Below are 14,294 nucleotides of genomic sequence, written 5' to 3'. Positions count from 1 at the left end.
GAAAATGCTTAGTGAATTCCATTGTATGTTAACAATGAAAAAAATACGGCAGTTTTTCAAGTATTGCATGACCATTTCAGGTTTCAAAACCATGGCAGATAGCTTCAAATGTCACAGGATGTTGTGGCACAAAAGCGCAATATAAATGTCATTTTTTTCCATTTAACTTCATGCCACAAAAGCATCTGGCTGTAACGTTAGTTGTTTATACACCTTACCATTTTAATAGCTCCACCTTTCCCACGATTTTTCACTAACGTTAATACACGGACCTTATCTGATCCATATTCTTTGGAATAATTCAGTGCAACCTACAATAAATAGATTTAAACATATGAAAGAAAATTAATATAAAATTCAGCTCATCTACAAATAAACCTCAATCTCAAGTTAAACTACCTGGCAAAGCTTTCACATATATAACTTCAACAAAACCTTTGCTGCAAAAAAATTTAAACCTTGTTGACAAGAATCTCAATTCACCATGATGTGCAATAATACTCAATTTTACAACAGCTTTAACTTAACTGACAGATGGTTGAAATTCAGCTGTCAGCAACTTACTTCATTGTTACTGGCTTCATAGAGGACCGTTTATAGTGCTTCTCCAATAATAAGGGAGTTATTTCACATAGTGTTCATGTCAGAATTCTGGGTTCTAATTATTGATGTTATCTCAGTTTTAATGATGAAACGCTAAATAAAAGGCAGGATTATGTACCAGCTATATTAAATTTTGGCTTGTTTACAACTTGTGGGATTATGCACATGAACAATTGCTGTAGTCAGCAAACTTCACACAATGGTTTTTTTTCTTTTTTTTTAAATATAAATTTAGAGTACCCAATTCATTTTTTCTAATTAAGGGGCAATTTAGCGTGGCCAATCCACCTACCCTGCACATTTTTGGATTGTGGGGGCGAAACCCATGCAGACACGGGGAGAATGTGCAAACTCCACACGGACAGTGACCCAGAGCCGGGATCGAACCTGGGACCTCGGCGCCGTGAGGCAGCAGGGCTAACCTACTGCGCCACCATGCTGCCCTTTCACACATGGTTAATCATAGGTGTTATTCTCTCCTTCAAAAAAGCTGGCTCTTTCCCAAAAAGACCGATAGGGTGTGAGAAATGTCTATCAAAAATATATTTACCTTTCAAAGATATTAATGGAAAGAGGAGATGGTGAGTAAATAGGTACTCTGTGATGAATGTAGAAATGTCAGATCTATTGTATTATCAGTGTTTGGTGCAGTTAAGAGTTAAGAGCCTGGGTTGGTGTGTGTGTGGCTGCTGCAGTAGTATTTTTAAAGGATCCTGGTTTGAAAGGTTTTTGGAGCCAGGGGTGCAATTATAAATTTAGAGTAAACGGGGTTTTGTTTGGATTAAGGGGGCTTTCCTGTGGAGTTAATTAGATGCATTGTAAAATTAAGTAATTAATGGGAGGAGCTACCAGTAATTAGCAGAAAAGCAGTTTAATTGAGCAGAAGTAAAGCATCTGCACTCACTGCAGTTCAGTTAAAGATAGGTCTATAGACAGATTAGCAGTTTCTTTCCAAGCAGTTCAGAATTGTATGACAGGAAAGTGAACTGAAGCAAGCCAAGAAGCAGCTTCTGAAGAAATACAGCCAGAATTTCTGCATGGCTCTGAAACGACTCCGGTCCTTTCTCTTAAACAGTCTCAAAGAATATCTCTGTAAAGCAAGTATGCCGGAGTCTGCCAAAGGTGGACCGATATTCGAGATGGTTCTATTGTTTGAGTAGAAGTAAAGGTAGCAATTAAATGTTATTGTGTCACTGTATTAATTAACATTGTTTATGGGGTAATTGTAAGCTATATTCTTGTGTGATGATAAAGATATTTTAATACTGTTAAGTTTGTTTTAATATACCCTATCCCTATTTTGTGTGAAATCACTCCTGGTGTTTCTGTCCGGTATTCTAGCCATCGTTGGGGTCTGGTCCAGGATCGGAATAGGTCTCATCAAATCTTTTAGGCTCCAGATAATTTATTGTCTAATTATTTTCTATAATTTATTTATTTTTTTTGGAAAATATTTTTATGTTTAACATTTTATACATAAAACAAACAATGCAGAACAACAAGAACAGAACACGCCCTCCCATTCTACCATCCAACATCCCAACAGATCAAAGAATAGCTCCCACTGCCCTCCTCCCCCCAACATCTCAAAGAATTGCTCCCCCCCCCTAAAGGTAACTTAGCTGTCTCCATCAGGTTCCCAAGCCATACTGAGGCACTGGGCAGAGAGGCTGATCTCCATCACAACATGACCCACCTGCAAGCAATCATCGAGGCCAAGGCTAGAACGTCTGCACCCTCTCCTGTCTGCAGCTCCGGCAAGTCTGACACTCCAAATATGGACCCAGGGGACTGGGCTCCAAATCCAAGTGCAAGATCGCTGACATGGTGCTGAGAAACAACCCCCAAAATTTCTCCAACTTCTGGCAGGACCACAGCATATATACATGGTTGGTTAGACCTCTCCCACACCGCTCGCAAGTGTCCTCGACCCTCTCAAACAAATGGCTCACATTTAACCTCGCCAGGTGTGCCTTGTGCACCACTTTTAACTGTATTAGTCCCAGACGCGCACACGAGATTGAGGCATTCACTCTCTGTAACACCTCACACCACAACCCCTCTTCCAATGCAGCCGCCAGCTCCTCCTCCCACTTGGCCTTAACCCCCTCCCGCAATGCCATATCCTCCCCCAAACTCATCACAGAAGCACCCCCCACCATCCAACAGTGAAGAGGGAGGTGTCACCGGAATCGTTGTGAAAACCTACCTTGCAAGGCGCCGCACCTGTATATACCTAATCACCTTTCCCTTGCGGAATCCCAAAATTCTCCGCCAACTCCTCCGAACTCACAAACCGCCCTTCCAAAAATAAGTCCTTGATTTCCATCACCACCGCTCCACCCATCCCCGAAACCTAGTGTCCAGTCTTGCCGGCTCAAACCGGCATCAACTTCGACCCAGCCCCCAAATTAAAATGCTGTTGAAACTGCCTCCATATCTTCAGGGACAATCACCACCGATCTACCCGAGTATTTCCCTGAAGCAAATGGGAGTGACAGCGTTGCCAGCACCCGCAATCCTGACCCCCTACAAGAGCCTGCCTCCATCCTCACCCACATAGCCTCCGAATCCCTACCCCAGCTCCGCACCTTCTTGGCGTTCGCTGCCAAATAGTATTACATCAGATTCGGATAAGCCCAACCCCCTCCGACAGTCACCCTCTCTGAAGCATCGTCGTCGTCCTAATCCTCGTCACCTCCCCACCCACAAACGACAAAATCAACTTTCCAGCCTCATAAAAAGTGCCCATCAACCATGACCACCGCCCCTGGCCCCACCCCATAAGTGGGACAAAGCCCTACCCCTAGTCTCCATCAGCCAGCTACCCCTCCCCTGTGAGGAAAGGAGTGATTTCACACAAAATAGGGATAGGGTATATTAAAACAAACTTAACAGTATTAAAATATCTTTAACATCACACAATATAGCTTACAATTATTACTAGAACAACCCCCCCCCCCCTCCAACCACATCCTCACTGCATACTGCCCAGCCCCCCTCCATTCACACCTCCCAGGCCCATCAAAACCTGTCCACAAAGACTCAGCCAGCTGCGGCCCCTTCTCCCACCTCACTCCCACAAACCAGCCAACTTGTGTTTTCTGGCAAGGTGGTCCCTGCCAGAGCCTCCTCCCCCTACATACCTAGTACAAAACAGAATTCTCCCCACCCACCCTGTCCTTCTAAACCAACCAAACATGAGAAACCCCAACCAATATTTTCTATTATTTTATTGTTTTATCCTTTCCCTGGCTTGGTACTTGCTTAAAAACTATTCATCCTCCAATTCTGATCAAAAGTAATCAAGGTCAAACATTAACCGTTTCTCTCCACAGAAGCTGCTCGACTTGCTGAGTATTTTCAGTATTCGCATTGTTTTATTTTTAAAAAGGTACAAGGCAGTTACAGGTAACTGAAGCCATTGCCAGTAATATCAGAGGGATATTGCAATAAGATGGCCAACAGATGTTTCTGCCAATTCTCTGGATACAAAATTTCATTTGAACTATGGAGTGTCTGCTTTCTCAACGCGATTGTTTACTATTTAAATACTCTTATTAAAATATCTAAACAATACATATTTGCCAATTCAATTTCAGGTCAACAATGACAAACAGAAACAACCCATACTGGTTCCACGCAGTTTCATCAGTAAAATGTAGAGTATATTTAATGTTTCCCATTCAAAATAAATGTTTTAACTCAACTGAATGACAAATTTTGACTTATCTATAGTTGGAATGCATTTTTGCTGCGCAACAAGTTCGGGAAACAACCCACTTCAAAAAAGACATTCTGAAGGCTTATCAATTGGGAGGAGGTATCTCACTTTTCCCCCCCCAAATAGCTGGATATTATTGTTGGTGACCTTAACAGTCTGTTCCCTTTTGGCATTAAATTATAAAAGAGCATCTCTGTAGGAAGGTATCAATTTAGAACACAATCAAGAACAGGCAGAAACAGGATGGCCAGTTTCAAAAAACATTTGTATTAATCTGGAATTTAAAAAAAAAAATGGGAGAACTAAAGTAACATGCTTGGTATAAATTTGAAGTACACTACAGTAGAAACTGCCAGAAGCACTCATGGATATGTTTTGGAGATTGCCTACCTTGGTTGTTTCATCTTTGCTGCCATCATCTACCACAATCACTTCATAGGTGAATGAGGAGTCTTTCTTCTATAAAGATGAATTAAATGATAACATTTCAACGTATCACTTCATTTTCACATTTGAAAGTGCAGAATATTACACATCAATGCTGGTATATTAACACCATGTCAAAAGGAATTGGATGTGTATTTAAAACAGAGCAAAACTATAGTTAGGGTGCCCGCTTTACTCCTCTCAAGTACACTAATTACTTTATTTTTGGCGGCAACAGCAGCTGAAAACACTCCCGTAGATTTGCCATGCCGATTTCTTATCTCCATTGTCTTATATGGAGAACAGATGGGTGGGAAGCTGTTACCTTATTGGGAGTTTTAAAAATATATATTGAGGTCCAAACTTCGGGAAGGAAATAGATGGGCTTATTTTAAAAGGCATAAATAGTGCAATTGTAGTTTTTAATTTCCCCAATATAGACCGGGACAAAAGTGCAAAGGATAGAGAAGGAAAGAAAGCAGTTTTCAATCTGCTTCTGGAGATGAAGGCAGATGGGGGGCAAATGGCACATTGACCTTCATTGGAAGAGGATTGGAGCCACCAGGGGTAGTGGCATGTTTGGGAGACCTGTACAACTTCCTGCGGCTGGAGAAGATAAAGTATAAGTTAAGGGGCTCAGCAGCGGGTTTTGAGAAAAGGTGGGGGGTGTTTGCGACTGTTTGAGGAGCTGTTCATCACAGGGGGTTGGGGGAGGAGGGGAGGGGCTGGGGAGAGGGTGAAAAGGGGGAAAAATCTGTACGGGCTGTATAGTTGATTGTTGGGAAGTATGTTTCACAGGGTGTTTATTTGCTGTCACCTGCTTTGATACAGGTTTGTAATAAAATACATTAAAACAAAAACATAGGAGGCTGTGGAGGCCAAGTCACTGAATATATGCAAGGAGGAAGCAGATAAGATTTCTAGACCCAAAGCGTTAAGGGATATGGGGAGAAAGAAGTATTGTTAGTGATAGAAAACCAGCCATCATCACATTGAATGGCCTAGCAGGCTGGAGGGGCCAAATTTCCAATTATCTATATTTTTCTGTAGAGCATCCAATACTAATGTGTCCTGGGTGACAAAGGAAATGAAAGTTTAAAAAAATAAAGGGAGACTTATGAAAAATGTCAGGCGTAAGATTCAGTTAATACCCAGGATGATTATGGAAACCTCAGAAGGGAATTGATAGCCTTCGTCTCAAACTAATGTTGTCAAAAGATAAGTAGGTAATATAAAATTTATATTGTAAGAGTCTTTCCTGTTTATTTCCTTGGTTGTCATTTCTTATATTTTACTTGATTATTTTTGACCTGAGGACCAACGCAAATGACTCAAGCTGAAGCAGCCGCCTTGTCAGAAAATTGTGTCCCCAGGTTTTATATTTGGACAGAAGAGGCAAGTCTCATTGGTGCCGAGTGAATCTTAGGAACCGGTTTCGGAGAAAATAGATTTGATTGGTTAACTGGCAACTGGTGGGTTGTCCAGGGACAGTGTTCAGCCGAGGACAGTCACTGATTAGTTCCTGCATGATGCTTTCTACGAGAATTTGGCATAAGTGTTTAGACCTTCAAAAGAAAGAAACAGATTCTCTCTCGCTGAAGTGGAAGAACTGTTTTATTATTCTAAAACCAGATTGTGCCTGGTACATCTTTTCTGTAAACTTGAAATGATCCTAAATTAACAGAGAAAGTAGACAACATTGCCAGAGAAAATCATCTCAAACGTACCAAAACAAACACGAACTTCAGAAAGATATTAACTAGAAGCCATCCCAGTGCATGAAATATCCACATTATCCTTTTAGTTAATTAATATTTTATTTACCTTACAACCACCCTTTCACCTCTGTTTGTCTGTGTATACAGAGTGGGGCTAGTTAGAGGGGGGGGTGGGGGTTTGAGAAAGGGGTATTATATTTTCAGTTACATTTTTCTGTCAGCTTAATTATAATACTGTATGTGATAAACGGTTACTTGCGTTAAAGTTACAAACCTGGTGACTGCAGTTTATTGGGCTCAACCAAGGACCTCGGGTATTTAAAATAACATCTAATTTCACCCGTGTCGCAATTCCGGGTCAAGTGAGGCTGGCATGGACCTCACACTAGCCCAGGGTATCTTGACAATATTTATAAAATGTTAGCATCAAGCTTGGGAAAATGCAGTGCCCAAAGGGAAATCCTCAGGTAGAGGAAGAGGACATGACTAGAGTACTAAGAGTACTTTAAATCGGTCTTCATAAAGAAAATGGATGTGAAGGCTACACTAGAAGGAGGGGGAAATTATGGACAGGATAAAAAGGTAAAAATAGCAGAAGCCTTGGTCAAAATCTTTCAATCCTCATTGGGTACAGGAGTAGTGTCACAGGACTTGGTGGTTGCTAAAGTTATTCCACTATTCAAGAAAGGAGAAAGGGATAAACCAAGAAATTACCAGGACAGTCAACCAAACATTCTTTTGGGAAGCTACTAAAAGCCACTTCCAGGGACAATCAAGGAGGGTCAGCACAGATTTATTAAATAAAAACCCTACCTCATTAAATTGATTGAATTATTTGATGAAGTACCTGATTATTACTCAAGATATGAAGTAATTTTTTAAAAGCTTGTTCATGATATCTTGGCAATAAATACTGGTTTAGCCATTAACACCCATATTCCATAAAATAATTTGGAAAAATTTGGAATGCCAGCATTTATAACTGTTCAAGAAGGTGGTGATGAGCTGCCTCCTTGAACCATTGTGCTGTTGGTACACACAGTGCTGTTAGAGAGAGTGTTCCAGGATTTTGACCCAGCAACAGTTGAGGAATAATTACATATTTCAAGGTCATGATGAGGTGCAACTTGAGAGGAGAACCCATAGGTGGTGGCGTCCCATTCACCTGCTTCCCTTGCTCTTCTGGGTGGTACAGATCGTGAATCTGCAGGTATTGAAGGAGCTTTGGTAATTTGCCACAATGCAGCTTGTATGTGGCACTTACTGATGCCACTGTGTGCCAGTGTTGGAGGTAGTGAAGGAAGGGGTGCGAATCTTGCATGGTGTTGAGCTTCTTCACTGTTATTGGAGCTATACTCCTGTCTAACCCTGTTAGAATTTTGTAATTTCTATGAGATTCCCACTCTCTTCTAAACTCCAATTAAAATAATCTTAACCGACAGTCTCTCCTCTATGACAATCACATCCCAGAAATCAGCCTGGAAAATCTTTGCTGCACTCCCTCCTTAGCAAGAACATTCTTCCTCGGGCAAGGACACCAAAACTGCACACAATACTCCAGGTGTGGCCTCACCAATGTCCTATATAATTGCAGTAAAACATCTTTATTCCTATATTCAAACCCTCTCGCTATGAAGGCCAACTTACCATTTGTCTTCTTTACTGCCTGCTGAACGTCCACACTTACTTTCAGCCACTGATGCACGAGGACACCAAGGTCTCGCTGAGTATTCACCTCTCTCAATTTACACCCATTCAAATAATCTGCCTATTTTTGATACCAAAGCTGATAACCACACATCTATCCACATTACACTGCTCCTGCCATGCATGTGCCCACTCACTCGGCCCATCCAAATCCCGCTGAAGCATCTCTGCATCCTCCTCACAGCTCACCCTCCTACCCAACTTTGTATCAACTGCAAATTTGGAGATAATACATTTAGTTCCCTCGCTAAATTATTAATATATAATGTGAACAGTTGGGTTTCTAGCACAGATTCCTGCGGTATCCCACTAGTCACTGCCTGCCAATCAGTATATGTCCCATTTATTCCAATTTTTTGCTTCCTGTCTGCTAACCAACTTTTATTCATCTCAAGACACTACCCATTGTCCCGTGCGCTTTAACTTTACAATTTAATCTGCTATGTGAGACTTTGTTGAAAGCCTTTGGAAAGTCTAAATATACCACATCCACCGGTTCTCCCTGGTCAACTCTACTAGTTACATCTTCAAAGAATTTGAGTAGATTTATCAAGCATGATTTTCCTTTAGAAATCCATGGTAACTTTACACCACTGCTTTCCAAATACGGTGTAATGAAATCCTTGATAATTGACTCCAGCAACTTCCCTACTACCAATGTTAGGTTTACTGGTCTATAGTTCCCTGTTTTCTCACTACCTCCATTTTTGAATAGCGGGGTTACATTTGCTACCCTCCAATCTGTAGGAACCTTCCAAGATTTCAAAGAGCTTTGGAAAATGACCACCAATGGATCAATTATTTCTAGGACCACTTTCATAAGTACTCTGGAATTCAGATCAGTCCCTGGAGATCTGTCTGCCTTCAATCCCATTAATTTCCCAAAAAATATTTCTTTACTATTACTAATTTCCTTCAGCTTCTCACTTAAACTTGTGCTTCTTAGAACTTCCGGTACATTATTCATGTCTTCCTTTGTGATGATGGAAGTAAAGTAAAAATTTATTTCCTTCGTCATTTCTTTGTTCCCTGTTATACCCAACTGCTTCCTTTTATGATGCAGTTTCTATGTTTATCCCCATAGGGAGAAAGAAGCATTTCATTCAAATCTGGGATAACCACGTCATTTGATTAGGAGTCCCATTCCTTGCAGTAACCATATAATGTCACAGACCTCTTCCCATCTCCTCCCATCAGCCTATCTAATTACAAAGTTTAACTTTTAAAACAGCCATCAATGCACTATTTTCCAATTAATGTTTAAGTTTTTACGGTGGTGGTTTATTGGATGGCAGCAACGCATACACAGCAAATGACCCTTACATTGTTTAAGTGACCATCTTAAAAGCCAAGCCAAAAACATGGAGGCCTGAGGGGAGCTGCGCCATCTGTAACAACAGCTCCTGCCTTAATGAAATCGCTATGGGCCATTAGGTACTCACTCTTGATTCAAAGCACCAAATGATTCACCTGGTACTTTCAATTAAGATGAAGTTAAGTCTGACTGGACTTTTTCAGTTCAGAGCTAGCCTCACTGATACACAAATGTATCAGCAGGGCTGAACACAGCTAATTCTTTTTTCCTACGGTCACTTTTCACTGTCTTAATCACCAAACTGTTCCAATGACAAAGAGGATTTCATTTAACTTTCAGGTTTTCAGTGTTTAATTTTTTTATTTTTTAAACTGGACAATAAGCTGCTTTATGTTCAATTATTGAACTCAAAACAGCATTCATTCTAACAGCATTCATTCTAACATCATTTAAGGCAGTTATCAACAATGAAATAGTTACTTCGCAAAGTATGATGCGGTGTAAGAAATGTGACAACACTAAGGCAGTCAAAATGCAAAACTGAACTCATTGTAATTATAATTTATTTTGTAAAAAATTACTATGCTTTTTAGTGAATGGCAAGCCTTGTATACTGTAGCTGGTGGAAGGTAATTGGCGGGGGGGGGGGGGGCGTGTTCTTCTGAAATACCATTGTGTGGTACTACACTGCCACCTACTGTTTGTAGCCTTTAGCACGTAGATATCCTACTAAACAGTGACAAGGATTTAAATTTTTCTGTCCTTCAAGCTCAAATATTAATTACATTTTGATATTCAGATTCACATGCATTGTTTGTCATTGCATTTTTTATACCAGCTGTTCCATTTGAAATGACAAAATGGGTAGGAACAAAATGGGCTGTTTTCTGGTGTGGACCATGCTGCAGGACTTAAACTCAGTTCAGACTGTATTTTTGAAAAAAAACACAGGTGATTGACGAGTGATACTTTATGATTATGCAGCCAAAACATTTTAGTTTATTGAAATGCTGAGATGTCCAAACGCAAATGCAATGATTCATGCTACAGTACATACAGCAGCGCAAATCTTCCCTGGTGGTCCAGGCAGTGATTATTTTGGAGGTGGGGCTTCAAAACAGATTAAGGAGCTTTGTTTTCTGGAAAGAATTCTCAATAGCAGATGCCATTTTCCAAAAGGTAACTTTTAATACATTCTACCATTTTAAAGAGAAAACAAAACTAAAAAATGCTATGCAATCACACATTGCATTTTCCTCCATTCAAATTCTCTAGGTCACAAAGTAACAAAGATTAGAAATGATCTGTCAAAATAAATCATTAATACCTGTCTTTGTTCCAAATATTCTAACGCCTCATCCATCATCAGGGGTACTGAAATTAGGGGGGAAAAAATTAGAAGCTGCCAATATTTAGACCTTGACTAAGGTTTTACATGATTTTTTGTATAATAAAGGTGAGTGGAACACTCCACTTTTGCTCAAATTACCTTGATTACACAAACCAGATAATAGCATCACTCTTATTGGAAACTACAAATATTGATTCACTGAACACAAAAATATTGTGGGAGTACATATTAAAATGAACTACTTTGGGGGGTAGGAAAGGAAGAAGAAAAATGCCAGAAATCATTATCTGTTTAATCTGACCCAGTGGAATGGCATCATCAGTCAGGGTGGATGTAGGAAAATACATAATGGGGATCAGCCTGTAAACATAGACATAGAATTTACAGTGCAGGAGGCCATTCGACCCATTGAGTCTGCATCGGCCCTTGGTAAGAGCATCCCATTTAAGGCCACAACTCCGCCCTATACCCGCAATCCAGCAACACCACCCAACCCCCTTGGACACAAGGGCAATTTAGCATGGCCAATCCACCTAGCCTGCAAGTCTTTGGACTGTGGGAGGAAACCGGAGCTCCAGGGGGAAACTCCACAGACACAAGGAGAACGTGCAGACTCCGCACAAACAGTGACCCAAGCCGGGAATCAAACCTGGGACCCTGGAGCTGTGAAGCGACAGTACTAACCACTGTGCCATCTAAAGAAGGAAGCAACATTAAAAAAAAAAGCTTAAACTGAGATTTTTTTTCTAAATTGAAGGATGCACTTTTGGTCCTGATAATGAAATTTAAAAGGCTGAAAATAAAGTAATTCTAGTCAAACTGGTTGTCTACATTTCAGGCACTATTGTAAAGAACAAAAAACAACTTCACCACAAGGGCATTAAGCACAGAAAAAATATATTTTGATTGTTCTGATGAATAATAGGCCCTGGGTAGCTGAGTGCATTAAGATCATTGTTCTTTTCAGAGAAGTACAAAGCACAGCACTCTTAACACTGGAGTGCTAGCATAGACTTTGCACTCAAATCTCTGGAATGAAATTTGAACCCACGATCGACACCATGGAGATTATACACCATGAAGATTATGCACATCAGAAGATTATGCACTTGTAAAGATGTGAGTTTACATCTCCCGAAAGCAGTGCATCAGATCCGGTACTACTATAGGAACAGAAGAATTAGGAAAAGTAGGCAATTCAGCCGATCGTGCCTGCTCCGGCATTCAATCAGATAATTGTCTATCACTTCCTGGTCTCAAATTCACCTCCCTGCCTGTTCCCCATATCCGTTTCTTTAAATCAGAAATATATCCATCTCCTTCTTGAAACCATTTAATGATTCAGACTACACCGCATAATGGGGCAGCGAGTTCCACAAATTCCCCACCCTCAGTAGTTCCTCATCTCAGCTTTAAATCTACTGCCTCTCAACCTATATCTGTGAACTCTTGTTCCAGACTGCCCCACAAGGGGGAACATTCGGTCTACAGTTACTTTATCAATCCCGCTTAGTATTTTATACACCACAATCAGATCCTCTCTCATTCTTCTAAACTACAATGAGTATAGGCCCAAACTGTTTAATCTCTTCTCATACGTCAATCCTTTCATTCCTGGAAACAATCTGGCGACCTCCTCTGAATTGCCTCCAATTCCACCAAATCCTTCTTCAAATAGGGAGACCAAAACTGGACACAATACTCCAGATGTGGTCTCACCAACATCCTAAACAACTGCAACAATACCTCTCTACTTTTATACTCCAGTCCTTTTGCGATAAACGCTAAAATTACATTTGCCTTTATTACATGCTGTACCTGCATACTGACTTTATGATTCATGGACAGACACCCAGATCCCTCGGCCCAGACGCATTTTGATTCTGCTTCGCATTTCGATAATAATTTGCCTTTCTATTTTTTCAGTCAAAATGGATAACATTAAACTGCATCTGTCAAATTTTGGCCCATTCGCCTAGCCTATTTATATCACTTTGTAAACTCTATCTATTCTTCACTGTCTGCTTTCTCACCTATTTTAGCATCATCTGCAAACGTTGCTATGCTACACTCTGTCCCTGCTTGCAGATCGTTTATATAGATTGTAAACAGTGGAGGTTAGAGGACTGACTTTATTGCTAAGAATCACAATTTGAAAGTCAGTAAAACTTACGCCTTTCTTCTTCGTTATAAGATGGGACAATAACAGACAGTTCTTTAGTGGGGTGGTCATGAATACTGGGGAAAAATTCCTTCCCAGCAGCATTTGGAGTCCTGAAGAATTTTTCTTTCTCTCCTAGAATGAGATTTGGCATTTTTATGGCAGTCACATGTGCAGTGAAAACCAGCTGTAGGATAAATGACCAAAAAAAAAGGAACAGGTTGTGAAACATATAAAATGACATTATAGGAGGGTTTTTTTTAAGTGATAATTTAGATCTCAAATTAATATGGTCCTTAAACAATTAAAACCAGGTTGTACAGTTTTATTAAGCAGACAATACCGAATCATGGTTAGGATTGAAATGCATTACAGTTCTAAGTTCAGTATCTTAAGGCCTTTACGAGTTTAAATACTCATTGCAGACATTTTAAATCTACATTTTTCTTACTTCTGCATGATGATTTTACACTAACAACATTCAGACTAATCTTGTTTAGTCAACAGTCACTATTTTAATTTTGGATAGTGCATGGAACATTTGCAATGGAGATTCTCAGTACATTTGGAAGCTCGAGTTTTTATTTTAGCATCAAGGCGGCAGAAAAGTAGAGCCATTTAAAACCAGGGCAAATTAGGGGAAAAATCAGTTTATATTTTGAACATTAAACCTCACAAAAAACGATCACAAAAATAGCAAGGCGAATTTAAATGAAACTATGACAATTATTTACACGTGACCTCAAAGAAGCTCCAAAACTTATATTTTCAAGGTTACAAAATACCATCAGTTACGTTTAAGCAGTAAAAAGTATTTTGTGGATTTGCACTAAAATAAAATTGACTATTAAAATAGTACATGACTATGGTCTCCTGAAATATAAATATTGTACTATGGTGGATGCAAATCATGTAATTTTCTAATGTGCTGCAAGTGGTATATAGTGAGAATTGAATGTGGGTGCATCCATTATAAAACATGGCAGTGCTCACAAGGTTTTTCAATGCATGTTGACAATAGAGATAAAAGCATGCTTATCTGTAGATCCTATCTTTTACGAGGACAATTTGGAAATTTCAAATAAATTTTATAAAACGCAAATTTGGAAAGAAATTAGACATTACTAATGCATAGAATATCCAGGAATATCAGAACAACAAAATGGTCATTTGTGCATATAGCTTTTCACATCTTCAGGATGTTTCAAAGCCCTTCATAGCCCATTAATTACTTTTGAAGTCTAAATACTGTTGCGGCGTTGGCCAATACAGCAAACATTGCAAAACTT

General features: G+C 39.8%; 1 protein-coding gene across 2 annotated transcripts in view; it reads right to left on the bottom strand.

Annotated features, from left to right (window-relative positions):
• The window catches only part of alg5 (ALG5 dolichyl-phosphate beta-glucosyltransferase), a 45,981-nt gene that overhangs the window by 21,294 nt on the left and 10,393 nt on the right, over positions 1-14,294 (bottom strand). For both annotated transcript variants that reach the window (XR_005463161.1, XM_038818056.1), the window contains exons 2-5: positions 13,018-13,192; positions 10,821-10,867; positions 4,718-4,786; positions 219-311 (exon numbers count right to left, since the gene is read on the bottom strand). Coding sequence is in view for 1 of the 2 variants with exons in the window: in XM_038818056.1 (XP_038673984.1) it covers positions 219-311; positions 4,718-4,786; positions 10,821-10,867; positions 13,018-13,192 (384 nt within the window). In the remaining variant the exon portion in view is untranslated. The remainder of the gene's footprint in view (positions 1-218; positions 312-4,717; positions 4,787-10,820; positions 10,868-13,017; positions 13,193-14,294) is intronic.

This window comes from Scyliorhinus canicula, chromosome 14, assembly GCF_902713615.1.
Source record: "Scyliorhinus canicula chromosome 14, sScyCan1.1, whole genome shotgun sequence".
Taxonomy (NCBI): domain Eukaryota; kingdom Metazoa; phylum Chordata; class Chondrichthyes; order Carcharhiniformes; family Scyliorhinidae; genus Scyliorhinus; species Scyliorhinus canicula.
Note: the sequence above shows the minus strand (reverse complement) of the source record. Positions and strands in the feature narration are given on the sequence as shown.